General features: G+C 48.8%; 1 protein-coding gene across 3 annotated transcripts; it reads left to right on the top strand.

The window, feature by feature from the left end:
- The first annotated feature begins 276 nt into the window (after nucleotides 1-276).
- Nucleotides 277-25,516, top strand: GUCD1 (guanylyl cyclase domain containing 1). 3 transcript variants are annotated; one of them, XR_005455338.1, is made up of 7 exons: nucleotides 277-354; nucleotides 12,061-12,145; nucleotides 14,654-14,819; nucleotides 20,044-20,135; nucleotides 21,855-22,096; nucleotides 22,581-22,857; nucleotides 23,232-25,516. XR_005455338.1 is itself a non-coding variant. In XM_038762471.1 (6 exons), the coding sequence occupies exons 1-6, from the start codon at nucleotides 306-308 to the stop codon at nucleotides 22,670-22,672; spliced, it is 726 nt and encodes a 241-aa protein (XP_038618399.1). In that variant the 5' UTR covers nucleotides 277-305; the 3' UTR covers nucleotides 22,673-25,516. The 3 variants fall into 3 exon arrangements, 2 of the variants coding, with proteins under 2 accessions (XP_038618399.1, XP_038618400.1); XM_038762471.1 differs by having other exon boundaries at nucleotides 22,581-25,516; XM_038762472.1 differs by lacking the exon at nucleotides 277-354 and adding an exon at nucleotides 6,922-7,020 and having other exon boundaries at nucleotides 22,581-25,516.

The following is a 25,516-nucleotide window of genomic DNA, read 5'->3' as shown; positions in this document are numbered from 1 at the left end:
CCGCCCTCCGCAACGCACCTTCCCTCCCGCCCGTCCTCCGCAGCGCCCCCTCCCGCCCGGCCAGCCGGCCTGCCTCCGCAGCGCCCCTCCCGCCCGGCCAGCCGGCCTGCCTCCACAGCGCCCCCTCCCGCCCGACCTGCCGGCCTTCCTCCGCAGCGCCCCCTCCCGCCCGCCCGCCCTCCCTCCACTGCGCGCGCGCGCCCGCCCGCCCGCCTCTCCGCCCGCAGCGCCCCCTCCCGCCCGGTCCGGGGCGGCGCTCCCGGGGCCCCGGCGATGCGGGGTCCGCGGCCGTCGCCGCCGGCCCCATGAGCGGGCCCCGGGAGGCGCACACGGACGCGGGGCCCCGACCAACAGGTCAGTTAATCAATCCATCAATCAATCAATCAATCGGATTTATCGGGCACCGGACACTCGGGGGGCGGGGGGAGGAGGAGGAACCACCCAGCGCTCACACCACTGCCTAGTGAGCGCTTACTACGTGCCGTCATTACTATCCTCCTCCTCCTCCCCCTCCCCATCGAGGTGTTTGTCAAGCGCTTCCGATGTGCCCGGCCCTGTTTGAGGCGACCGAGGCCCAGAGAATAATGATAACAATAATGATAATGACGTTTATTAAGCGCTTACTATGTGCCCGGCACGGCTTGAGGTGACTGAGGCCCAGAGAATAATGATAACAATAATGATAATGACGTTTATTGAGCGCTTACTATGTGCCTGGCACTGCTTGAGGTGACCGAGGCCCAGAGGATAATAATAACAATGATGATAATGACGTTTATTAAGCGCTTACTATGTGCCCGGCACTGCTTGAGGCGACCGAGGCCCAGAGAATAATGATAATAATAATGATGATGGCGTTTGGTAAGCGCTTACTATGTGCCTGGCACTGCTTGAGGCGACCGAGGCCCAGAGAATAATGATAACAATAATGATAATGACGTTTATTAAGCGCTTACTATGTGCCCGGCACTGTTTGAGGCGACCGAGGCCCAGAGGATAATAATAATAATGGCATTTCTTAAGCGCTTACTATGTGCCCAAGCACTGTTTGAGGCAACCGAGGCCCAGAGGATAATGGTAATAATGGCATTTATTAAGCGCTTACTATGTGCCCAGCACGGTTTGAGGCGACCGAGGCCCAGAGAATAATGATAATAATAATGATGATGGCATTTATTAAGCGCTTACTATGTGCCCAGCACTGTTTGAGGTAACCGAGGCCCAGAGAATAATGATAATAATGATGGCATTTATTAAGCGCTTACTATGTGCCCAGCACTGTTTGAGGTAACCGAGGCCCAGAGAATAATGATAATAATGATGGCATTTATTAAGCGCTTACTATGTGCCCAGCACTGTTTGAGGCGACCGAGGCCCAGAGGATAATAATAATAATGGCATTTATTAAGCGCTTACTATGTGCCCAAGCACTGTTTGAGGCAACTGAGGCCCAGAGGATAATGGTAATAATGGCATTTATTAAGCGCTTACTATGTGCCCAGCACGGTTTGAGGCGACCGAGGCCCAGAGAATAATGATAATAATAATGATGATGATGGCATTTATTAAGCGCTTACTATGTGCCCAGCACTGTTTGAGGTAACCGAGGCCCAGAGAATAATGATAATAATGATGGCATTTATTAAGCGCTTACTATGTGCCCAGCACTGTTTGAGGTAACCGAGGCCCAGAGAATAATGATAATAATGATGGCATTTATTAAGCGCTTACTATGTGCCCAGCACTGTTTGAGGTAACCGAGGCCCAGAGAATAATGATAATAATGATGGCATTTATTAAGCGCTTACTATGTGCCCAGCACTGTTTGAGGTAACCGAGGCCCAGAGAATAATAATAATAATGATGGCATTTATTAAGCATGTACTATGTGCCCAGCACTGTTTAAGGCGACCGAGGCCCAGAGGATAATAATAATAATGGCATTTATTAAGAACTTACTATGTGCCCAGCACTGTTTGAGGCAACTGAGGCCCAGAGAATAATGATAACAATAATGATAATGACGTTTATTAAGCGCTTACTATGTCCCCAGCACTGTTTGAGGTGACCGAGGCCCAGAGAATAATGATAATAATAATGATGATGGCATTCGTTAAGCACTTACTATGTGCCCAGCACTGTTTGAGGCAACCGAGGCCCAGAGAATAATGATAATAATAATGATAATGGCATTCATTAAGCACTTACTATGTGTCCAGCGCGGTTTGAGGTAACTGAGGCCCAGAGAATAATGATAATAATGATGATGATAATGGCGTTTATTAAGCGCTTACTATGTGCCCAGCACTGTTTGAGGTAACCGAGGCCCAGAGAATAATAATAATAATGACAATGGTGTTTATTAAGCACTTACTATGTGCCCGGCACTGCTTGAGGTGACCGAGGCCCAGAGAATAATGATAACAATAATGATAATGACGTTTATTAAGCGCCTACTATGTGCCCGGCACTGTTTGAGGCGACCGAGACCCAGAGAATAATGATAATAATAATGATGATGGCGTTTGTTAAGCGCCTACTATGTGCCCGGCACTGCTTGAGGTAACCGAGGCCCAGAGAATAATAATAACAATAATGATAATGACATTTATTAAGCGCTTACTATGTGCCCGGCACTGCTTGAGGCAACTGAGGCCCAGAGGATAATGATAACAATAATGATAATGACATTTATTAAGCACTTACTATGTGCCCGGCACTGTTTGAGGCAACTGAGGCCCAGAGAATAATGATAACAATAATGATAGTGACGTTTATTAAGCGCTTACTATGTGCCCGGCACTGCTTGAGGTAACTGAGGTCTAGAGGATAATAATAACAATAATGATAATGACGTTTATTAAGCGCTTACTATGTGCCCGGCACTGCTTGAGGTAACTGAGGCCTAGAGGATAATAATAACAATGATGATAATGACGTTTATTAAGCGCTTACTATGTGCCCGGCACTGCTTGAGGTAACTGAGGCCTAGAGGATAATAATAACAATGATGATAATGACGTTTATTAAGCACTTACTATGTGCCCGGCACTGCTTGAGGTAACTGAGGCCCAGAGAATAATGATAACAATAATGATAATGACGTTTATTAAGCGCTTACTATGTGCCCGGCACAGTTTGAGGCGACCGAGGCCCAGAGAATAATGATAACAATAATGATGATGGCGTTTGGTAAGCGCTTACTATGTGCCCGGCACTGTTTGAGGCGACCGAGGCCCAGAGAATAATGATAACAATAATGATAATGACGTTCGTTAAGCGCTTACTATGTGCCCGGCACTGCTTGAGGTAACCGAGGCCCAGAGAATAATAATAACAATAATGATAATGACATTTATTAAGCGCTTACTATGTGCCCGGCACTGCTTGAGGCGACCGAGGCCCAGAGAATAATGATAATAATGATGATGATGGCGTTTGGTAAGCGCTTACTATGTGCCTGGCACTGTTTGAGGCGACCGAGGCCCAGAGAATAATGATAACAATAATGATAATGACGTTTATTAAGCGCTTACTATGTGCCCGGCACTGTTTGAGGCGACCGAGGCCCAGAGAATAATGATAATGATAATGATAATGGCATTCGTTAAGCGCTTACTATGTGCCCAGCACTGTTTGAGGTAACCGAGGCCCAGAGAATAATGATAATAATGATGATAATGGCGTTTATTAAGCGCTTACTCAGTGCCCAGCACTGTTTGAGGCAACCGAGTCCCAGAGAATAATGATAATAATAATGATGATGGCGTTTGTTAAGCGCTTACTATGTGCCCAGCACTGCTTGAGGTAACTGAGGCCCAGAGAATAATAATAATAATGATGGCATTTATTAAGCGCTTACTATGTGCCCAGCACTGTTTGAAGTAACCGAGGCCCAGAGAATAATAATAATAATAATGATGGCATTTATTAAGCGCTTACTATGTGCCCAGCACTGTTTGAGGTAACTGAGGCCCAGAGAATAATGATAATAATGATGATAATGGCGTTTATTAAGCGCTTACTCTGTGCTCAGCACTGTTTGAGGCGACCGAGGCCCAGAGGATAATAATAATAATGGCATTTATTAAGCGCTTACTATGTGCCCGGCACTGTTTGAGGCGACCGAGGCCCAGAGAATAATGATAACAATAATGATAATGGCACTTGTTAAGCGCTTACTATGTGCCCAGCACTGTTTGAGGTGACCGAGGCCCAGAGAATAATGATAACAATAATGATAATGGCGTTTGTTAAGCACTTACTATGTGCCCAGCACTGTTTGAGGTAACCGAGGCCCAGAGAATAATAATAATAATGACAATGGTGTTTATTAAGCACTTACTATGTGCCCAGCACTGTTTGAGGTAACCGAGGCCCAGAGCATAATAATAATGATAATGACATTTATTAAGCACGTGCTTACTATGTGCCCAGCACTGTTTGAGGTAACCGAGGCCCAGAGAATAATAACAATAATGATAATGACATTTGTTAAGCGCTTGCTTACTATGTGCCCAGAACTGTTTGAGGTAACCGAGGCCCAGAGGATAATAATAACAGTAATGATGATGGCATTTATTAAGCGCTTGCTTACTATGTGCCCGGCACTGTTTGAGGTAACGGAGGCCCAGAGAATAATAATAATAATGATAATGGCATTTATTAAGCACTTACTATGTGCCCAGCACTGTTTGAGGTAACATATATGTTGCCGACTTGTACTTCCCAAGTGCTTAGTTCAGTTCTCTGCACACAGTAAGCACTCAATCAATCAATCAATCAATCGTATTTATTGAGCGCTTACTGTGTGCAGAACACTGTACTAAGCGCTTGGGAAGTACAAGTTGGCAACATATAGAGACAGTCCCTACCCAACAGTGGGCTCACAGTCTAAAAGGGGGAGACGGAGAACAAAACCAAACATACTAACAAAATAAAATAAATAGAATAGATATGTACAAGTAAAATAAATAGACCGTAAGCTCGTTGTGGGCAGGGAATGCGTCTGTTTATAATAATGATGGTAGTTGTGCAGCGCTTACTATGTGCCAAGCACTGCTGTAGACACTGGGGTAGATACAAGGTAATCAGATTGTCCCACGTCTTAATCCCCATTTTGCAGATGAGGTGATTGAGGCACAGAGAAGTGACTTGCCCAGAGTCACACAGCTGATGTTTACTCTTCTACTGTAATCAATCAATCGTATTTATTGAGCGCTTACTGTGTGCAGAGCACTGTACTAAGCGCTTGGGAAGTACAAGTTGGCAACATATGGAGACAGTCCCTACCCAACAGTGGGCTCACAGTCTAAAAGGGGACTGTACTGTACTCTCCCGAGCGCTTAGTACAGTGCTCTGCACACGGTAAGCGCTCAGTAAATACGATTGAGTGTGCACAAAGGGGGCCACGCTTGTGGAGCGGGCCTTGTAGAAGCTACCACCGTCCATCTTGGCCACCCAAGGGACACCCAAGTGCGGGGACCCCAAGTTTGGATTGCCCTGCGGGTGCCAACGCAGCCCCTGAGCACTGTTGCAGTTGGGGTGCTGGACACGGGGAACCTCGTTGACCTGCCCAGTTGCCAGCCGATTTCTCACCCGGAGGAGCGGGAAAGCAGCCCAACCCGTGTCTATGCCGTAAATAATAATAATGATGGCATTTATTAAGCGCTTACTATGTGCAAAGCACTGTTCTAAGCGCTGGGGAGGTTACAAGGTGATCAGGTTGTCCCACGCGGGGCTCACGGTCTTCATCCCCATCTTACAGATGAGGGAACCGAGGCGCAGAGAAGTGAAGTGACTTGCCCAAAGTCACACAGCTGGCAATTGGCAGAGCCGGGATTTGAACCCACCACCTCCAACTCCAAAGCCCGGGCTCTTTTCACTGAGCCACGCTGTTTGGAGTGGCAGGGGCTGCCGCCTTCTCCAACCTCAGGGTCTGTTCTTTCTAGGCCTCCATTCATTCATTCATTCATTCATTCATTCATTCATTCATATTTATTGAGCGCTTCCTGTGTGCCGAGCGCTTGGAAAGTACAGTTCGGCAACAGAGAGAGACAGTCATCATCATCATCATCATCATCAATCATATTTATTGAGCGCTTACTATGTGCAGAGCACTGTACTAAGCGCTTGGGAAGTACAAATTGCCAACATAACAGTCCCTACCCAACAGTGGGCTCACAGCCTAGAAGGGGGAGGCGACAGCATCAGAATAAATAGATTTATAGATCTGTACGCCGTAGAGTGCCCCGCACACAGTAAGTGCTCACTAATCAATCAGTCGTATTTATTGAGCGCCGACTGTGTGCAGAGCACTGTACTAAGCGCTTGGGAAGTACAAGTCGGCAACTTATAGAGACGGTCCCTACCCAACAGTGGGTTAGCCAGGTTCTTACCACTTCCCCCGTCGACCCCGGGCTCTGGTTGGGTAGTGGGAAGATAGAAATTGGGGCTGGGAATGCAGGAGACATGGAAGAAACACAGGAAGGAGCCGAAGGAAAAGGGGCAGCTCGGCGGCAACGTGTAATTGCCGCTCTTGCCTCCCTCCTTCCTCCACTGCCCCACCCAAAGCACCTTTTTTGCCACATTTTTGCTGTAGAATCTGAACCTTATGGTGGCCTGTGGGCCCCCCCACCTCCAGCACACCTCAGTGCTCCCAGAAATGTTTACCCAGTTGCCTTTCCACAGTCAGGAAAATATTTGTCGAGTACCGGGACTGAAGTTGCTCCCTAGCCGTAAATTAGGCCCCTCTAAAAGCCGTAGGAGCCCCATTTATAACCGAGTAGCGAAGGCCCGGGGAGAATCTGGATCACTTGGACTCTGTCGAGGGGTGTATTGAATTCAGTTTTCAGGAGAAAGTTTGTTTTTAGCCACGATGCCGCACGGGGCAAGCTTGAAGTTCGGAGCCCAACCAACTCTAGCAGGGAGTGGGCCGTGAAGAAACACAGCAGAAATTAGGAGAGGATATGCCCCTAGTCTCTGCACCTTTGGACATTTGACGTTCGCCCCAACCTCACGGTATTTACGTACATATCTTTAAATTATATATTAGAAATTAGTTACTCGTATTAATGCCCGTCTCTCCCTCTAGAGTGTCAGCTCCTTATGGGCAGGGAAAGTGTCTGCTCAGTCTGTTGTACTCTTCCAAGCGCTTAGTATAGAGCTCTGCATATAGTAAACGCTCAATAAATATGATTGATAATCCCGCCCCCGGTGCTTACCCCAGTAACCCTATTCACCCTATAATAATAATAATGATGGTATTTATTAAGCGCTTACTATGTGCAAAGCACTGTTCCAAGCGCAGGGGAGGTTACAAGGTGATCAGGTTGTCCCACGGGGGGCTCACAGCCTTAATCCCCGTTTTACAGATGAGGTAACTGAGGCACAGAAAAGTTAAGTCACTTGCCCAGAGTCACACAGCTGACAAGTGGCAGAGCGGGGATTTGAACCCATGACCCCCGACTCCAAATCCTGCGCTCTTTCCACTGAGCCACACTGCTTCCTAGGCCAGCTCGCCATGGGAGCAAAACGTCAAGAGCAGTCCCGTGCTCCTTACGTGAGACCAGGCTTCCTCCCAACTTGTCCCGTACCTTTCTTTTTATTTAGCCGTTAACGTATTTATTTATTTTTCCCCTATTTTCGCCATCGCATCGATGCTTTTCCTCCTGCTGTCACTAAATCAACCAGTAGAGTTATCGAGCGCTTACCGTGTGGACATCGTTGTACTGATCGCTTGGGAGAATTGGTAGAATATCTGGTAATTAGAGAATCTGGTAATTTACAGAGTTGGTAAAGATGTTCCCAGTCCACAAGGAGCGAACAGCTTAGGGGGGAGGCAGACATTAAAATAAATCAATTAAACGGATATATACGGAAGTGCCGTGGGGCTGAGGGTGGGGTGAATATCGAGTGGTTAAAGGGCACCTAGCACATATAGATCCAAGCTGTACTTCCCCCAAGCGCTTAGTACAGTGCCCTGCACACAGTAAGCGCTCCATAAATACGATTGAATGAAGGAATGAAGTGCAGAGGTGATGCAGAAGGGAGAGGGAGCAGGAGAAATGAGGGCTTAATTGGGGAAGATCTCGTGGTGGAGATATGGTTTAGCGTGGCTCAGTGGAAAGAGCCCGGGCTTTGGAGTCGGAGGTTGTGAGTTCAAATCCCGGCTCCGTCACTTGTCAGCTGTGTGACGTCGGGCAAGTCACTTAACTTCTCTGGGCCTCAGTTCCCTCATCTGGAAAATGGGGATTGAGACTGTGAGCCCCCCGTGGGACAACCTGATTACCTTGTATCTACCCCAGCGCTTAGAAGAGTGCTTTGCACGTGGTAAGCGCTTAACAAATACCAACATTATTATTATTATTATTATTATTAATAAGGCTTTGGAGGAGGGGAGAGTGGTGGTGTGACAGGCGTGTGGGGTTGCGGGGAGGGAGTTTCAGGCCAGAGGGAGGATGTGGGTAAGGGGTCACTGGCAAGATAGATGAAACCGAGGAACAGGGAGTAAGTTTATGTTTGCTTGTCTCCCCGCTTTGAACGTAAGCCCCTTGAGAGCAGGGATTGTACTCTCCCAAAGGCCTAATCCAGGGCTGTGCACACTGTAGCCTCTTGGTCAATCCTTTTGAATGAACATAAACCCCTGGCCGGTTAGGGGGGGCCCTCGAGAAGCTGTCGGCTGTGGCCTCGCAGCCTACCTTCGGTGGAAAGAGCCCGGGCTTTGGAGTCAGAGGTCATGGGTTCAAATCCCGGCTCCGCCAATTGTCAGCTGTGTGACTTTGGGCAAGTCACAACTTCTCTGGGCCTGTTACCTCATCTGTAAAATGGGGATGAAGACCGGGAGCCCCCCGTGGGACAACTTGATCACCTTGTAACCTCCCCAGTGCTTAGAACAGTGCTTTGCACATAGTAAGCGCTTAATAAATGCCATTATTATTATTATTACATTCATTCATTCATTCGTTTCTTGAGCACCTACCGTGTGCCAAGCACTGTACTAAGCGCCAACAGACACATTCCCTGCCAACTGCGAGCTCGCAGTCTCGTCTCATCTCTAACCCAACACCAAATACCAACCCTCCTTCACCAGATTAAAAAATTGAGAGGGAGAGCATCTCACCTGTCAAACGGCGAGGGGGATCTGCTGGGTTTTCTGTCATTTTTTTCTAGCAGCTAATCACCCAACTTCCCACCCCAACCGCGTGGGAGCTTTAGTCCCGTCTGGAGTCCCGTCCGCTCTGAGGTCGGAGACAGGAGAAGGCTTCCGGCCTTCCTGGGCTCTCCAGAGAGAATCGCATCCCAGAGACCCCCCCCAAATCCTGGGACCGAAGCACGGACCAACGCTTTGCCATCCCACCTCACCCTCCAGGGTCCTCGCTCCCGGCCTCCTCTGGGCCTGCAGGGCAGCGTGGGATTTAATTAGTCTGCACCGGCGCACGATTTTGGGAAGCCTCTGTTGTTCTTGGACTTTGAGTGAACCCTCCGCCCATCCGCCAAGCTAGCTCTCTTCCTCCCTTCAAGGCCCTACTGAGAGCTCACCTCCTCCAGGAGGCCTTCCCAGACTGAGCCCCTTCCTTCCTCTCCCCCTCGTCCCCCTCTCCATCCCCCCATCTTACCTCCTTCCCTTCCCCACAGCGCCTGTATATATGTTTGTACATATTTATTACTCTATTTTACTTGTACATATCTAGTCTATTTTATTTTGTTAGTATGTTTGGTTTTGTTCTCTGTCTCCCCCTTTTAGACTGTGAGCCCACTGTTGGGTAGGGACTGTCCCTATATGTTGCCAACTTGTACTACCCAAGCGCTTAGTACAGTGCTCTGCACACAGTAAGCGCTCAGTAAATACGATTGATTGATTGATTGATTGATTGTGATGAACCAAAGACATTCTCCATGGGTATCCAACGGGCTAGGAAGAATCTGACTGCCCAGCAAGCGTTCATGTACTCAGCCTTCATATGCCAGACAGACGCATTCCCTGCCCACGACGAGCTTACGGTCTATTTATTTTACTTGTACATATCTATTCTATTTATTTTATTTTGTCAGTATGTTTGGTTTTGTTCTCTGTCTCCCCCTTTTAGACTGTGAGCCCACTGTTGGGTAGGGCCTGTCTCTATATGTTGCCAACTTGTACTTCCCAAACGCTTAGTACAGTGCTCTGCACACAGTAAGCGCTCAATAAATACGATTGATTGATGGATTGAACCCAGGGAAGTGGGGAGAGGGAATGGGGGTGAGGGGCAAGGGACAGCATTGTTAGGCCCCCACTGGTACTCTTTATCACTGGACTTGGACTCTGAGCTCTGTCTTTTATGTTGTTTCAGTAGTTCTATTATTTCATCTTCCATATTGTGTAAGAATAATAATTGTGCTATCGTCAAACACCGTGCTGAACACTGGGGTGGCTCCAGCACTCTCAAATCGGTCACAATCCCCTTCCCACTGTTCGGGCTTCCGGTCTCTGGTCGGGGGGCGGAACGGGCATTTAACCTCCGTTTTATAGAAGAGGAAACTGAGGCACAGGGTAGCTAACTAGAGAAGCAGCGTGGCTCAGTGGAAAGAGCTCGGGCTTTGGAGTCAGAGGTCATGGGTTCAAACCCCGGCTCCGCCACTTGTCAGCTGTGTGACTTTGGGCAAGTCACTTCACTGGGCCTCAGTTCCCTTATCTGGAAAATGGGGATTAAGTCTGCGAGCCCCACGTGGGACAACTTGATTACCTTGTATCTACCCCAGCGCTTGGAACAGTGCTTTGCACGTAGTAAGCGCTTAATAAATGCCATCATTATTATTATTATTAACTGACTTGCCCAAGGCCACAGAGACGGCAAGTGGCAGAAACAGGATGAGAGAACCCAGGTATCCCGATTCCCAGTCCGTGCTTTTTCTGTTAGGTCGTGTTGCTTCTTACAACGGATCAGTCATCGTACTCCACCTTGCCTTATTCTTAGATTGTGAGCCGCTCGAGGGCCGGGGACCTTGTCTAACCTTCACCCATATTCATTCATTCATTCAGTCGTATTTATTGAGCGCTTACTGTGTGCAGAGCACTGTACTAAGCGCTTGGGAAGTACAAGTCGGCAACATATAGAGACGGTCCCTACCCAACAACGGGCTCACAGTCTAGAAGGGGGAGACAGACAACAAAACAAAACGTGTGGACAGGTGTCAAGTCATCAGAATAAATAGAAATAAAGCTAGATGCACAACCCATATCTTTTTCCCGACACTCATTACAGCCTTCTGCACGCAGTAAGCATTTAATAACTACTCTTATTACTACTACTGAAGTGGTATCTGTTAGCTCAGCTTACAGTGGCACTCAAAAGATCCTAAAAAAAGTCTCCAAGTTCAGGTGCACCCCTCCTGAAAGGAAAATGGGCAGGGAATGTGACTGCTAACTCTGTTGTATTGTACTTTCTGAAGCGCTTAGCCCAGTGCACACAGTAAGCGCTCAATAAATACCACTGATTGAAAACAATCAGCAGAGTTCCCCGCCTGCCTTTGGTGAGGAAGTAGCTTGGAAGTGGGAAGCATTCATTCATTCAGTCGTATTTATTGAGCGCTTACGGTGTGCAGAGCACTGTTCTAAGCGCTTGGGAAGTACAATTCATCATCATCATCAATCGTATTTATTGAGCGCTTACTATGTGCAGAGCACTGTACTAAGCGCTTGGGAAGTACAAATTGGCAACGTATAGAGACAGTCCCTACCCAACAGTGGGCTCACAGTCTAAAAGGCAACAAATAGAGACAGTCACGGCCTAGAGGGCCGAGAACAGGACTGGGAGTCGGAGGACCTGAGTTCTAATTCCAGCTCCACCACGTGCCTGCTGTGTGACTTTGGGCAAGTTGTTTAGCTTCTCTGTGCCTCAGTTCCTTCGAATGGGGATTCAGGACCTGTTTTCCCTCCTACTTAGACCCCGAGCACCGGGTGGGACCTGATTTATCTTGTATCTACCCCAGTGCTTGGCACCTTGTAAGCGCTTAACAAATACTACAGTCATGGACGAGTGACAGCCTCCTTCAGTGTCTTGCATCTTGTTTTCTGCCCAGGTGACTATGTCCAGCTCAAAGTGCCAGTCATTCAGCAGTTGTACCATTGGGACTGTGGCTTGGCCTGCTCCAGGATGGTACTACAGTAAGTGTTCATTCATCCAGTCGTATTGATTGAGCGCTTACTGTGTGCAGAGCACTGGACTAAGTGTTCTTGCTGAAGGGCATCAGGGTGTTCATTGCGGGGGAACCGTCGGATTCTTGCGAGATCTTAACTCTAGTTCATCCACTCGTGTTCAGTTGTATTTGAGCGCTTACTGGGCGCAGAGCACTGTAGTAAGGGCTTGGGAGAGTAAATTATAACAATAAACAGTACAATAGAAGAGTGTTACAATAGTGCTGGGCATGATGGCGGTGGAGGACATCGTAACGATCTAGCTTTCCAACAAGCCAGTCGTGGAATCACTTTCCTTTACTGCTTCCTTGAGTAAATCGCAAATGCGTTGATTCTAGTAAAAACTTGCGATTCAAAGTGCCTATACCTGCCGGGTTTGATAATAATCATCATCATCATCATCATCAATCGTATTTACTGAGCGCTTACTGTGTGCAGAGCACTGTACTAAGCGCTTCGGAAGTACAAATTGGCAACATATAGAGGCAGTCCCTACCCAACAGTGGGCTCACAGTCTAATAATTATGGTATTTGTTACATGCTTACTATGGGCCAGGCACTGTACTAAGCACTGGGGTGGATACAGGTTGGACACGGTCCCTGTCCCACATGGGGCTCCCAGTCTCAATCCTCATTTTACAGATGAGGTAACTGAGGCCCAGAGAAGTGAAGTGACTCACCCAAGGGCACACAGCAGATATCAGCATCATCATCAATCGTATTTATTGAGCGCTTACTGTGTGCAGAGCACTGTACTAAGCGCTTGGGAAGTACAAATTGGCAACATATAGAGACAGTCCCTACCCAACAGTGGGCTCACAGTCTAAAAGACAGACAAGTGGCAGAGCCAGGATTAGAATCCCTGACCTTGCTCTATCCACTGTGCCATGATGATGATGGTATTTGTTATGCGCTTAGTATAAACGCTGGGAAAGATACAAGGTCATCAGGTTGGCTCACAGTCTTAATCCCCATTTTGCAGATGAGGGAACTGAGGCACAGAGAAGTTAAGTGACTTGCCCAAGGTCACACAGCAGGCAAGTGACGGAGCTGGGGGTAGAGCCTGGGCTCCTGCAACTCGTATCCACTAGGCCACTCTGGCTTGTCTCTCCTTCCCCTCGGAAGGGTTGAAAACTCAGCCTAAACTCAGCCCCTGTTTAAAAACTACACCGACCCGTTGAAACGGGGCCGTGATTTCAGAGGGGAAGGGAATTAGCTGCGGCCTCGTGAAAACTCAGCCTAAACTCAGCCCCTGTTTAAAAACTACACCGACCCGTTGCAACGGGGCCGTGATTTCAGAGGGGAAGGGGATTAGCTGCGGCCTCGTGAAAGCTCAGCCTAAACTCAGCCCCTGTTTAAAAACTACAGCGACCCGTTGAAACAGGGCCGTGATTTCAGAGGGGAAGGGGATTAGCTGCGGCCTCGTGAAAACTCAGCCTAAACTCGCCCGTTTAAAAACTACACCGACCCGTTGAAACGGGGCTGTGATTTCATTAGCTGCAGCCTCGTGAAAACTCAGCCTAAACTCAGCCCCTGTTTAAAAACTACACCGACCCGTTGCAACGGGGCCGTGATTTCAGAGGGGAAGGGGATTAGCTGCGGCCTCGTGAAAACTCAGCCTAAACTCAGCCCTGTTTAAAAACTACACCGACCCGTTGAAACGGGGCCGTGATTTCATTAGCTGCAGCCTCGTGAAAACTCAGCCTAAACTCAGCCCCTGTTTAAAAACTACACCGAACCATTGAAACGGGGCCGTGATTTCAGAGGGGAAGGGGATTAGCTGCGGCCTCGTGAAAACTCAGCCTAAACTCTGCCCCTGTTTAAAAACTACACCGACCCGTTGCAACGGGGCCGTGATTTCAGAGGGGAAGGGGATTAGCTGCGGCCTCGTGAAAACTCAGCCTAAACTCAGCCCCTGTTTAAAAACTACACCGACCCGTTGAAACGGGGCCGTGATTTCATTAGCTGCAGCCTCGTGAAAACTCAGCCTAAACTCAGCCCCTGTTTAAAAACTACACCGAACCATTGAAACGGGGCCGTGATTTCAGAGGGGAAGGGGATTAGCTGCGGCCTCGTGAAAACTCAGCCTAAACTCGGCCCGTTTAAAAACTACACCGACCCGTTGAAACGGGGCCGTGATTTCATTAGCTGCAGCCTCGTGAAAACTCAGCCTAAACTCAGCCCCTGTTTAAAAACTACACCGAACCGTTGAAACGGGGCCGTGATTTCAGAGGGGAAGGGGATTAGCTGCGGCCTCGTGAAAACTCAGCCTAAACTCAGCCCCTGTTTAAAAACTACATCGACCCGTTGAAACGGGGCCGTGATTCCAGAGGGGAAGGGCCTCGTGGCTCCTCCGCTTCCTTTCTCTCAGCTCGGAAACTCAGTCGCCCCAGCTTTCCCCTTTTGGACGCATCGAGATTCCTTGACTCGAGTCTGACCCGTCGTCTCCCTCCACCCATTTTCCGGTCCCCCCTGCAGGTACCTGGATCATCTGGATGACGAGGATTTTGAGAGAGCCTTGCAGGAGCTGCAGTTGACAAAGAGTATATGGACCATCGACCTGGCCTACCTCATGCGGCACTTCGGGGTGAAGCACCGGTTCTGCACGCAGACGCTCGGAGTGGACAAGGGCTACAAGAACCAGGTGGGCCGCCTCGGGGGAATTCCCGACGTGACAGGCAGTGTGGCCTAGTGGATAGAGCACAGGCTGGGGACTCGAAAGGCCCTGGGTTCTAACCCCGGCTCCGCCACTTACCTGCTGCGTGATAGTGGGCGAGTCACTCATTCATTCAATCGTATTTATTGAGCGCTTACTGTGTGCGGAGCACTGGACTAAGCGCTTGGGAAGTACAAGTCGGCCACATCGAGAGACGGTCCCTACCCAACAGCGGGCTCACAGTCTAGAAGGGGGAGACAGACAACAAAACAAGTCAACAAAATAAAATAAATAGAATACGTATGTACAAGTAAAATAGAGTAATAAATATGTACAAACATATATACAGATGCTGTGGCCATGAGTACACTACAAAAGAATTAGTAGAGACGTTTCTTGACCGTAATGAGCTTACAGCTTAGCGCGGGAGATAATAATAATGATAATGGCATTTATTAAGCGCTTACTATGTGCAAAGCGCTGTTAGCGCTGGGGAGGTTACAAGGTGATCAGGCCGTCCCAAGTGGGGCTCACAGTCTTAACCCCCATTCTACAGAGTCACTTCACTTCTCTGAGCCTCAGTTACTTTATCTGTAAAAAGGGGATTGAGACTGTGAGCCCCTCACGTGGGACAGCGCAATTTGCTTCTATCCCCCTTCTAGACTGTGAGCCCACTGTTGGGTAGGGACCGTCTCCATGTGTTGCCAACTTGCACTTCCCAAGCGCTTAGTACAGTGCTCTGCACACAGTAAGCGCTCAATAAATACGATTGACTGATTGACTGATTGATCCACCCCAGAACTGAGTTCAGCGCCTGGGACGGATACAAGCAAATGGGATTGGACGCGGTCTCAATCCCCATTTTAAAGATGAGGTAACTGAGGCCCAGAGAAGTGAAGTGACTTGCCCAGGGTCACCCAGCAGACACGTGGTGAAGCTGGGATTAGGACTCATGACCTTCTGACTCCCAGGCTCCCCCCCCGCCCCCGTCTTACCTCTGTCACACATACACTTCTCCACGCCCACACCCACCCACAGATCTATTTATCAGGCCAGCTCCGCCAATTGTCAGCTGGGTGACTTTGGGCAAGTCACTTCACTTCTCTGGGCCTCAGTTCCCTCATCTGTAAAATGGGGATGAAGATTGTGAGCCCCCCGTGGGACAATCTGATCACCTTGTAACCTCCCCAGTGCTTAGAACAGTGCTTTGCACATAGTAAGCGCTTAATAAATGCCATTATTATTATTATTATTATTCTGACCCAAAGAGAGCTGTTAGTCCAACATGGATCAATATGGCAGAAGAACAGACGTAGGGGAAGAGAGACTGGCCTGGGCCCCCTCACCCGCTCTGGCCTCCAGCCTTGCTGATAAGTGACCTGAAGTCCTGGGGTGGACACCTTCAGGACACCTTAAGGCCCTGCTGAGAGCTCACCTCCTCCAGGAGGCCTTCCCAGACTGAGCCCCTTCCTTCCTCTCCCCCTCGTCCCCCTCTCCATCCCCCCCCATCTTACCTCCTTCCCTTCCCCACAGCACCTGTATATATGTATATATGGTTGTACATATTTATTACTCTATTTATTTATTTATTTATTTTACTTGTACATTTCTATCCTATTTATTTTATTTTGTTGGTATGTTTGGTTCTGTTCTCTGTCTCCCCCTTTTAGACTGTGAGCCCACTGTTGGGTAGGGACTGTCTCTATGTGTTGCCAATTTGTACTTCCCAAGCGCTTAGTACAGTGCTCTGCACATAGTAAGCGCTCAATAAATACGATTGATTGATTGATTGATTGACCCAGAGAAGACAGTGGGCCAACCGGGGGTGGGGTGGCAGAAGCTACAGTTGCACTTAATATTTCTCCTCCTGCTGCTGGGCTTCCTAGAGGGCTCATCCACCTGCCACTGAGGCGCTGGCTGCGTAATTCCCACAGTGGCTTCTACAGAATCCTTAACAGAATTTCTACCCAGTCAAAAAGCAAGGGCAGCCGTGGCTCCAATCAATCAATCAATCAATCATATTTATTGAGCGCTTACCGTGTGCCGATCATCACCTTCTCCTGCTGCTCCAGCGGAACGCCTTATATCCTGACAGTTTGGCCCACGTCCTCCCCCGGGCCTGGAATGCCCTCCCTCTGCCCATCCGCCAAGCTAGCTCTCTTCCTCCCTTCAAGGCCCTGCTGAGAGCTCACCTCCTCCAGGAGGCCTTCCCAGACTGAGCCCCTTGCTTCCTCTCCCCCTCGTCCCCCTCTCCATCCCCCCATCTTACCTCCTTCCCTGCCCCACAGCACCTGCATATATGTATATATGTTTGTACATATTTATTACTCTATTTATTTGTGCATATCTATTCTATTTTATTTTGTTAGTATGTTTGGTTTTGTTCTCTGTCTCCCCCTTTTAGACTGCGAGCCCACTGTTGGGTAGGGACTGTCTCTAGATGTTGCCAACTTGTACTTCCCAAGTGCTTAGTACAGTGCTCTGCACACAGTAAGCGCTCAATAAATACGATTGATTGAAATGTCAGTCAGGGCGTGGTGGTAGAGGGAGAGTGGTGTGTTGAAGCAGCATGGCTCAGTGGAAAGAGCACAGGCTTTGGAGTCAGGGGTCAGGGGTTCCAATTCCGGCTCCACCGCTTGGCAGCTGTGTAACTTTGGGCAAGTCGCTTAACTTCTCTGTGCCTCAGTTCCCTCATCTGTAAAATGGGGATTAAGACTGTGAGCCCCCCCCTCCCCCGTGGGACAACCTAATCTCCTTGTAACCTCCCCAGCGCTCTGAACAGTGCTTCGCACATAGTAAGTGCTTAATAAATGCCATTATTATTATTATTATTATTTATTTGAGTGGGTTTGTGTGTCTGGAGAGGGGGGTAGATGGGAAGAGAAAGGGCATGGAGGGCTTCCAAGTGCCTTCTTCAATTAATCATTGGCTTAGAGAAGCAGCGTGGCTCAGTGGAAAGAGCCCGGGCTTTGGAGTCAGAGGTCGTGGGTTCGAATCCCAGCTCCACCACAAGTCTAATGTGTGACCCTGGGCAAGTCGCTTAACTTCTCTGAGCCTCAGTTCCCTCATCTGTAAAAATGGGGATTAAGACTGTGAGCCCCACGTGGGACAACTTGATCACACTGTATCCCCCCCAGCGCTTAGAACAGTGCTTTGCACATAGTAAGCGCTTAACAAATGCCATTATTATTATTATTATTATTATTATTAATCAGTGGCATTTACTGAGCATTTATTATGGGCAGAGAGCACTGACTAAGCGCTTGGGAGAGTAAAATAGAAAAGAATTAGCAGACGTTTTCCCTTCTTTACCTACTAGGATTTAGCCCATCCTGTGGGGGTTGGGGTGCAGTAGAGGCAGCAGTCGCCTTCCAAGGAAAGCCGCTACACCGATCCGGGGCTACGGCATCGTAACCAGCTGTTCCCGGTGTTTTCCAAAGGAAATACTTGGTAGTCCCAGCACCGGAGGGTGTGCACTGAGGGGTGGCCATCGTTGGGGCCCTTCCACGGTCATGTAGAAGTTTTAGGGATTTGACTTGGCTGTAGAACCCAGTAGCCAATTCATGTCACCTGGGAGCCACCTCCCAGCCAAATGGTGGGCTCAGGAGCAGCGACCCACGCGGTGATAATTCCCTTTTTATAGCTAGAGTTGGGCCAGCACTGATTTACGCCAGCTGGCAATGCGGCCCCATAAAGCCCTCCTTATTATCAAATTGCGGCCCCACCAAGTGATTTTTGGTCTGCTGAAAGCATTAAGTTCAGAGTGATTAAAAAGGGAAGGTTTAAAAGTTCGGTGACTGCTGCCCACAGAACTGTATCTTAGCAAAGAATACTCCCCAGGAGGTAGGGAGAAATAAAGGGATTATACTGCCTGCTTACTGAGATAAACAAGTAGAAGGTAAATTGAATGGAGCTTCAGAAAGAAAATTGTCAACTTAAAGTCTAGGGTGACAGAGTGAGGGAAATCTAGCTTTCCTTCCAAAATCTTTTCCGGCTCAAAGAACAACATTGAGGGGCTAAAGAATACCCCCTGGCCAGCTAGGCTGGCAAAAGGGTCAAACTGGGGACACTGAGGAAGGAAATCTGAGATGCATCTTCTTTCTCTCCCGCCTTGAAGGTTCGGGCTAGCTTGTAGCTGCCACCAGCACGTCTTATTTCAACGGCTGAGTTTCCTACTTTTCCTTCAGTTACATGGATTCAGGAAGAGCATAGAAAGCATTAGTTATCCAGTGTAAATCATTTATTTGCTAGGAGGAAATGCATCTTAAGGTTTGCTTTTGTGCCCACCGTCAAATCGTGCGTTTCTTTTCAGAGTACCTTTCAGGTACTTTCCTGTGCTTAGCTGTAGAGAAGCAGCACGTCCTCGTGGAAAAAGCAGACAGGCCTTGGAGTCAGGGGACCTGGGTTCTAATCCCGGCACTGGAGCTGGGATTAGAACCCAGGTCCCCTGACTCTCAGGCCTGTCTGCTCTTTCCACTAGACCAGGCTTGGGCAAGTCATTTAACTTCTCTGTCTCCCGGTTTCCTCATATGCAAAATGGGAATTAAATACTTGTTCTCCCTACTCACTTGACTGTGAGCCCTGTGTGGGGCAGAGGCTGTGTCTGACCTAATTATCTTGGTACAGTAGGCACTTAAACACCACCATTATTATCATTATTTTTACAACTACGACTACTTGGTGGAGCAAGGACATTAAAGGCGCATTCAGGTTTGGCTCTGGTTTCAATAAAGATAATAATAATTGTGGTATTAAGCACTTATTAAGTGCCAAGCACCATTCTAAGCCCTGGGGTAACTACAAGGTAATCAGGTTGGATACAGTCTTGAGCCCCATTCTATGGATGAGGTAACTGAAGCACAGAGAAGTTAAGTGATTTGCCCACGGTCACACAGCGGACACATGGTAGAGCCGAGATTAGAACCCACGACCTCTGACTCCCTTGCTCTTTCCACTAGGTCATTTTCTTAGGTGTGTTGTAGGAGCTAGACCAAAATCGCCTTCCCCGGAAATCTGGACTTATCTCTTTTAAATTCTTGCCGTTTCTGTACCGCCAATGCAGTAGGCCAATGCCACCTCTGAAACCTTCACCCAGGGAGATGTGGCCCCTACTCAGCCCCAATTTATTTACTTCCCACTATGCTCATTAACCCCTCTAAATAGCATGACTAGCTACCATGGTGCAAATGTTAAGCCTGCCTTCTCCGCTCAGTCATTCTATAGGAAACACTTCGACACTGAAGAAAACCGGGTGAACCAGCTGTTTGCACAAGCAAAATCCTGCAAGGTGCTGGTGGAGAAGTGGTGAGGCGCCTTTCATTTTGACTTTATGCTGGGGAAACTCTGCGTCTTTTTTTCGTTCTTGTCCCCCTGCCTCCTCCTGGCTCTCACTCCTTTCTTCAGATTAGAGAAGAAGTAGAAGCGGGGCTTCAGGGAACAAGGAATGAAGTCACGGAAGGGGAAGCGGGCGACTTTTGGATACTAGGGTTGGTTTGGGCTCTGGGATGTCCTCCGGATCCTAGGTGAATTGCCCTAGCCCAGCCTGGTCTGCTCCGGCACAGGACCAAAGACTGTTGCAGTTGGCCATTGCCCTGCTCTGTTTTATTCCATTGCCTGAAAAGATACTAGGGTCTCCAGGCCTGCCAGGACCTCCGTTGCAATTGTAAATCATCCAGCAGTGTCCTCAAGACTGTTTCGCACAATATTTGTGCTTAAACCGAAAAGTAAGCACAAAGGAATCATGTTGACTTCTGCCCTTTGAGCAATATGCCAAACGCAGTCACGGCCAAAGACCTAGAGGGCATTTTCATTTTCAACCTTCCCTGAGGGGGTTTGTGATCAGGGGGCCACGGGAGGGTGAAGAGAGATGTTTAAGTCTCCAGGGCGGCTCCAAAATAATGAAGACGTCAAAAAGGAAAAATACTCAAAAGACTTCCATACTGGGTTTAATTATGAGTGGGTGAAGATGCCAAATCATGACCTTAAAGTGGTGTGGTCGGCTTGTAGCTTTTCTTTTAGACCCTGAGCGGGCAAAATCATTTCTCCTAATCAACCGGTGGTTGGGGTGGGGCAGGAGCAGCTCTATTGACCCTGGAGGGGACCCCCAGGAGTGGAGAGGCAGAGCGGCCCAGAGGGGAAGCAAAGTCATCATTAGTTTTGCTTGTGAGAAGAGAACTGAGGGTAGAAGCGAGGATTAGCAGTGCAGCTCTGCAGAGGAGGAAGCAGCAAGAAAGACAATCCCGTGAATATCAAAAAGAGTACCTGCGTGGTTCCGTAGCATATGGATGTTCAGGTCTGAGGCAGATCACTATGAATTTGCAGTGCTTGAGTCCAGTAATGTGGTAGGTGGACAGAGGGCACTTTTGACCTCAGGAGAGGCCTTCGAAAAAATGCCAAGCAACCGTCATCACCGGAACCTCTCCGCCACATCCCATGTTGAAAAACAGGGCCCGGGAGTAAGGAAGGGAGGGCAAGGAGTCCAGGGTGATGGGATGACGTTGCTGAAGTGAATCGTAGACTCCTAGGGCTGGAAAGGACCTCAAGAGGTCATCTGGCCCGGCCCCCTGCCTCCAATGAGGTGAACACTTAACCAGGACAGATGATTGACTCTCCTTAAAGATCTCCAAGGATGGAGGCCTCTAGAGTTGGTGGTCCAAGGCAAGCTGCTCTTGTCGGACAGGATTAAAGACAAGGAGAGCGATCCCCGCTGGATCGTTGGCCTAGTTCAAAGCAACTCTATCCCTAATCGCAGGCTCTGTGGCTACCCGTCTGCTGGGGGGGACTTGGGTGGGGTTAGTAACCAGAACCTCTCGTGTGACCCCTGGCATTTCTGACTGCAGAAGAACCCCCTAATATGGGCCAGATTCAGATCGGGTAGAGCGGGCACAGTGAAATAAATAGTAGCGAAGCAGTGGCTACAAACAGAACGTCCACTCGGAGGCCTGACAGATTTGGGACCAGTGTGTCCGGAAGCGGTTACCTGGGCAGTAGGTAAATCTGGCGCCGTTGACCTTCTCTCCTCAGCACTGTCACCATCCAGGATATCCAGGAGCACCTCTCCCAAGGTCACCTAGCCATCGTCCTGGTGAACGCCGTCCTGCTGTTGTGTGACCTGTGCTCCAGCCCCGTCAAATACTGCTGCTTCCTCCCCATCGGCCAGAAGTGCTTCTGCCGGAATCCCGACTACCAAGGCCATTTCATCGTGTTGTGCGGCTACAACAAAGCCTCAGGGAGCATCTTCTATAACAACCCTGCCTATGCCGACAGTGAGTAGCTGCTGACGTTTCCCCCACGCCCCTCTGATTCCCTCTTTGTCTACCTCTGACCTCGCCTTCACTCATTCAGTCATATTTACTGAGCACGGCGTGCAGAGCACGGTACTAAGCGTGGGGCCGAGTACAGTACAACAATAAACAGACACATTTACCCCTACCCCTCCACTTTCTCCCTCCTTTTCTCTTCCTTTATCGGTGTGGGTAATCCGCGGCCCTGTCTGGAACTCCGTCAGAGAGAGAGAGATTGGATCCAGTCCCAAGATGGCTCCAGAGGCATTCTGTGAGGCTCCTGAATTATCTGGGCCGTGACTCGGTGTCGGGACCTCAGAAACACGTAGCGGGCAGAGAACCCGCAAAGCGTGTTAAACCGGCCCGTTGCAGGGCAAGCCGAGCTGCAAGCTGGGTTCGCGCCCTCTCAGATGAGTAGAGAATGGCCCGGGCTCCTCTCCACTGACTCGGTATTCCTCCTCCACAGGAATGTGTAGCACCAGTGTCACTAATTTTGAGGAAGCCAGGACCAGCTACGGCACAGACGAGGACATCCTCTTTGTCTACACAGACAGCTGACAGCCAAGCCCGATCGGTGCTTCCAGTCACTTGGGACCTCAGCCTGCCAGCAGGGCCCGGGGGGCTACTCGTCTCAGGACTTCTCCGGCGGGAGCTGCGGGAGATACCGACTGCAGGGGGATTTTACACAAGGGACGCTTTATTTTACTAGAAATTAAAGCGCTTAGCACAAGGGCGTGCCCACGGTAAGAGCTCGCTAGGTACCGTTGACGGACTGACAGTCATAGAAGCTGCAGTGCCGTCTACGATCCTTTCCTTCTGACTAGATAGCTCCCGCGGCAGTACGGCTACCCGGCTTTAAAAGCGCACTGCCGTTCGAAAGGACAGTCGGTTGTTGGAGTGCGCTGTCTCCCTCCGTCCGGTATGACGCCACTTCTGCAAAGGGTCCCGAACCCAAATGAGCACACGAACTTCTGGCGTTGCCAGAGAGCTTGGCCCGGATTGAATTAAGGGAAAGGGAAACTTCCCCAAGGCTGATCTCGGCGACAGGTCTCGGGATACGCGTTTCAACGAGAGACGTCCTGAAGACCTGAAGCTTTTTTTTTTTTTGTTTTCGAAGGAAAATGTTGGATCGGCGGCTGCTTATGTAACTGATTCACCCAGCGGCAGGTGCCACAAAGCCTTCAGTGCGCAATGCCTTCTACCCCACAGCACCGTCCCCTGGGTCGACTCACCTGTACTGGCCACATCAGGCCAACGTGGCTGCTGGAGCTGGAAGCACCATTGGATGTCATCATATAGCAAGGAAATAAGCTTGCGCTCCTTTTCGCTGGAAGGGCTATAGGATCCTTTCCCCCCACCCACCCCTGAATGTTCAAGCGCTTGCCTCATCTTTCTCATCCAGTGGCCTTGAATTTGACTTTTTAAGAAAGAGCAAGAGGGGGAAGTCCCAACAGGAGGAGAGGCTGGCGCTCAGGAACTCTGGCTCGCTGAGGTGAGAGACAGCGGCCGCCACTCCTGCCCTTCCCAAAGCCTTGGGATTTTCCTTCTGTCGGAAGCCAAAATTTGATCCGTGGATGCCAACGGGGCAAAAATTGGGCCCCTGGTGTGCTAATGAGGTGGCATTACAGGATTTGCCAGGTCTCTGTGCCTCACAAATAGGGCAAGTTTATGTCTAAGCTGTGGGGAAGAAACACTTTAAACTCTAGGTCTTAACTGCCTTAGCATGGAAGGCAACTGTCAAAACAACACGCTTGCCGAACTGTGACTTAGGCGTATTCTTAGACTTTGATCTACACAGAACGAGGACGTAAATCCCATAAAGACACCTGAGACAGCCTACCCTTCTGAGCAACCCCAAATTAAAGGCAATAATAGCCCAGGGAAGTCATGCTTTTAAGATTCAGGTAGAATGCTGATGCTACGGTCACACTTCTTTCCAAAATTCTCATTTTGGATGATTTTTCACTTCCACGTGTCATTTAGTTCTGCAGTTAGGCTTTTGCAGGGTCGGGGAAGAAATTAGTTACTGAACATTGACAAGGTTCTCAAAGGCACGGCAACAAGAACTTTAAGCCTGAAACTGCCTCTTCGAGCTATGGAGTAGGATTTCTAAACCAGCAATACCGCTGGGTGCTGTTCTATCTGAGGCACTGCGGTTGGAGGAGTCCCCAAATGGGAACATTTTTGGTTTACAGCTGTGCTGAAAAAGAAATCAGGCAAACCACACTCCAGCATCTAGAGGGGCAAAAAAATGGCAGAAGTGATTGGGGCAATGCAAGGTCACCGCAAAAACATTTTCAAATGATCTCATCCGTGTCTTGGAGGTAGGACGTGGGTTTCTGAGGTCCGAAGAGTGGCGGGAGCTGAGCTGAAGGGGAATCGCCTTGCTTAAGGGCATTTCCTCCCTTCAGACATGGCACAGACAGAGCCAGAAGAACAGGCTGGATGGATTGAGTCCCTCTTGGGACAGATGGGACTGCCCAACGTTGGAGCGGAGGATAGGCAATTGGATCGACAGAGTTTTAATACCAAAAATAGCGACATGTGGAATTATTTTCATTCAACCCCAGAAACAGCATTGGCCTCCAGGGAGATCTTCTGTAGAATCATCATCTTATTAGCTGTAGCTACTATGGGGCTTCGAATCCTGTTGTTAATCCAGTGCGGATGCCTCCCTCTCACTGAGGCTGGGTTGCCAAAAGATCTCTTGGGAAACATTCTAAAGTAGGTGATAGAGTGTGTAAGTCAAAAAAAGGCTGCTTTTTGCTCAAATCCTAACGAAAGCAGTTGTTGCAAAGGGATTAGAAGACCCAAACTAGAGTAAGACTGGAATTCAGGAAGAGGAAGTCCCGGTTAAAAGGGAAACCAGGGCCGATAAGACTATCCGGGTACAGTGGGATTATGCTTTGAGACTACTTGTGAGTGGGGCAGCCTGCTGGCATTGTAGGAGGCTTAAGCATTTTACAATGTTAAAATCATCTAAATAGGAAAAGCAGGGTCAGCCTTCATGTCTCAGAGTGGGATAATCCATCCCAAGAAGAAGCCTCTTCTGGAATGAGAAACGTTAACAAGCACATGGAGATTGATTCTGATTAAGGTAGGAGGAAAGGGGTCAGAAATATGCCATTTTTGTTGAGCCGGCAGGTAAGTCAAGAACATTGAAAATCTCTTCATCACTATCTTCCACTTAGCATTTGAAATCATTATTTCAGAAAACAATCACTATTCACCATCTGTCCAAGTGCAAAACATACGGGAATGTTTCTAAAGCTTTGTAAAGTACTTGGTTTTAGTCACTCTGTCCATAGGAAAGAAAGGGATATTTTACACAGAGAAATTTTATACATAAATATATTTTGTTTGTAATGAACCACTCTCAATAAACATCATTGTTATCTCTAG

Source organism: Tachyglossus aculeatus, chromosome 21, assembly GCF_015852505.1.
Source record: "Tachyglossus aculeatus isolate mTacAcu1 chromosome 21, mTacAcu1.pri, whole genome shotgun sequence".
In the NCBI taxonomy this organism is placed as follows: domain Eukaryota; kingdom Metazoa; phylum Chordata; class Mammalia; order Monotremata; family Tachyglossidae; genus Tachyglossus; species Tachyglossus aculeatus.
This window is presented reverse-complemented; position numbering and strand designations above follow the sequence as displayed.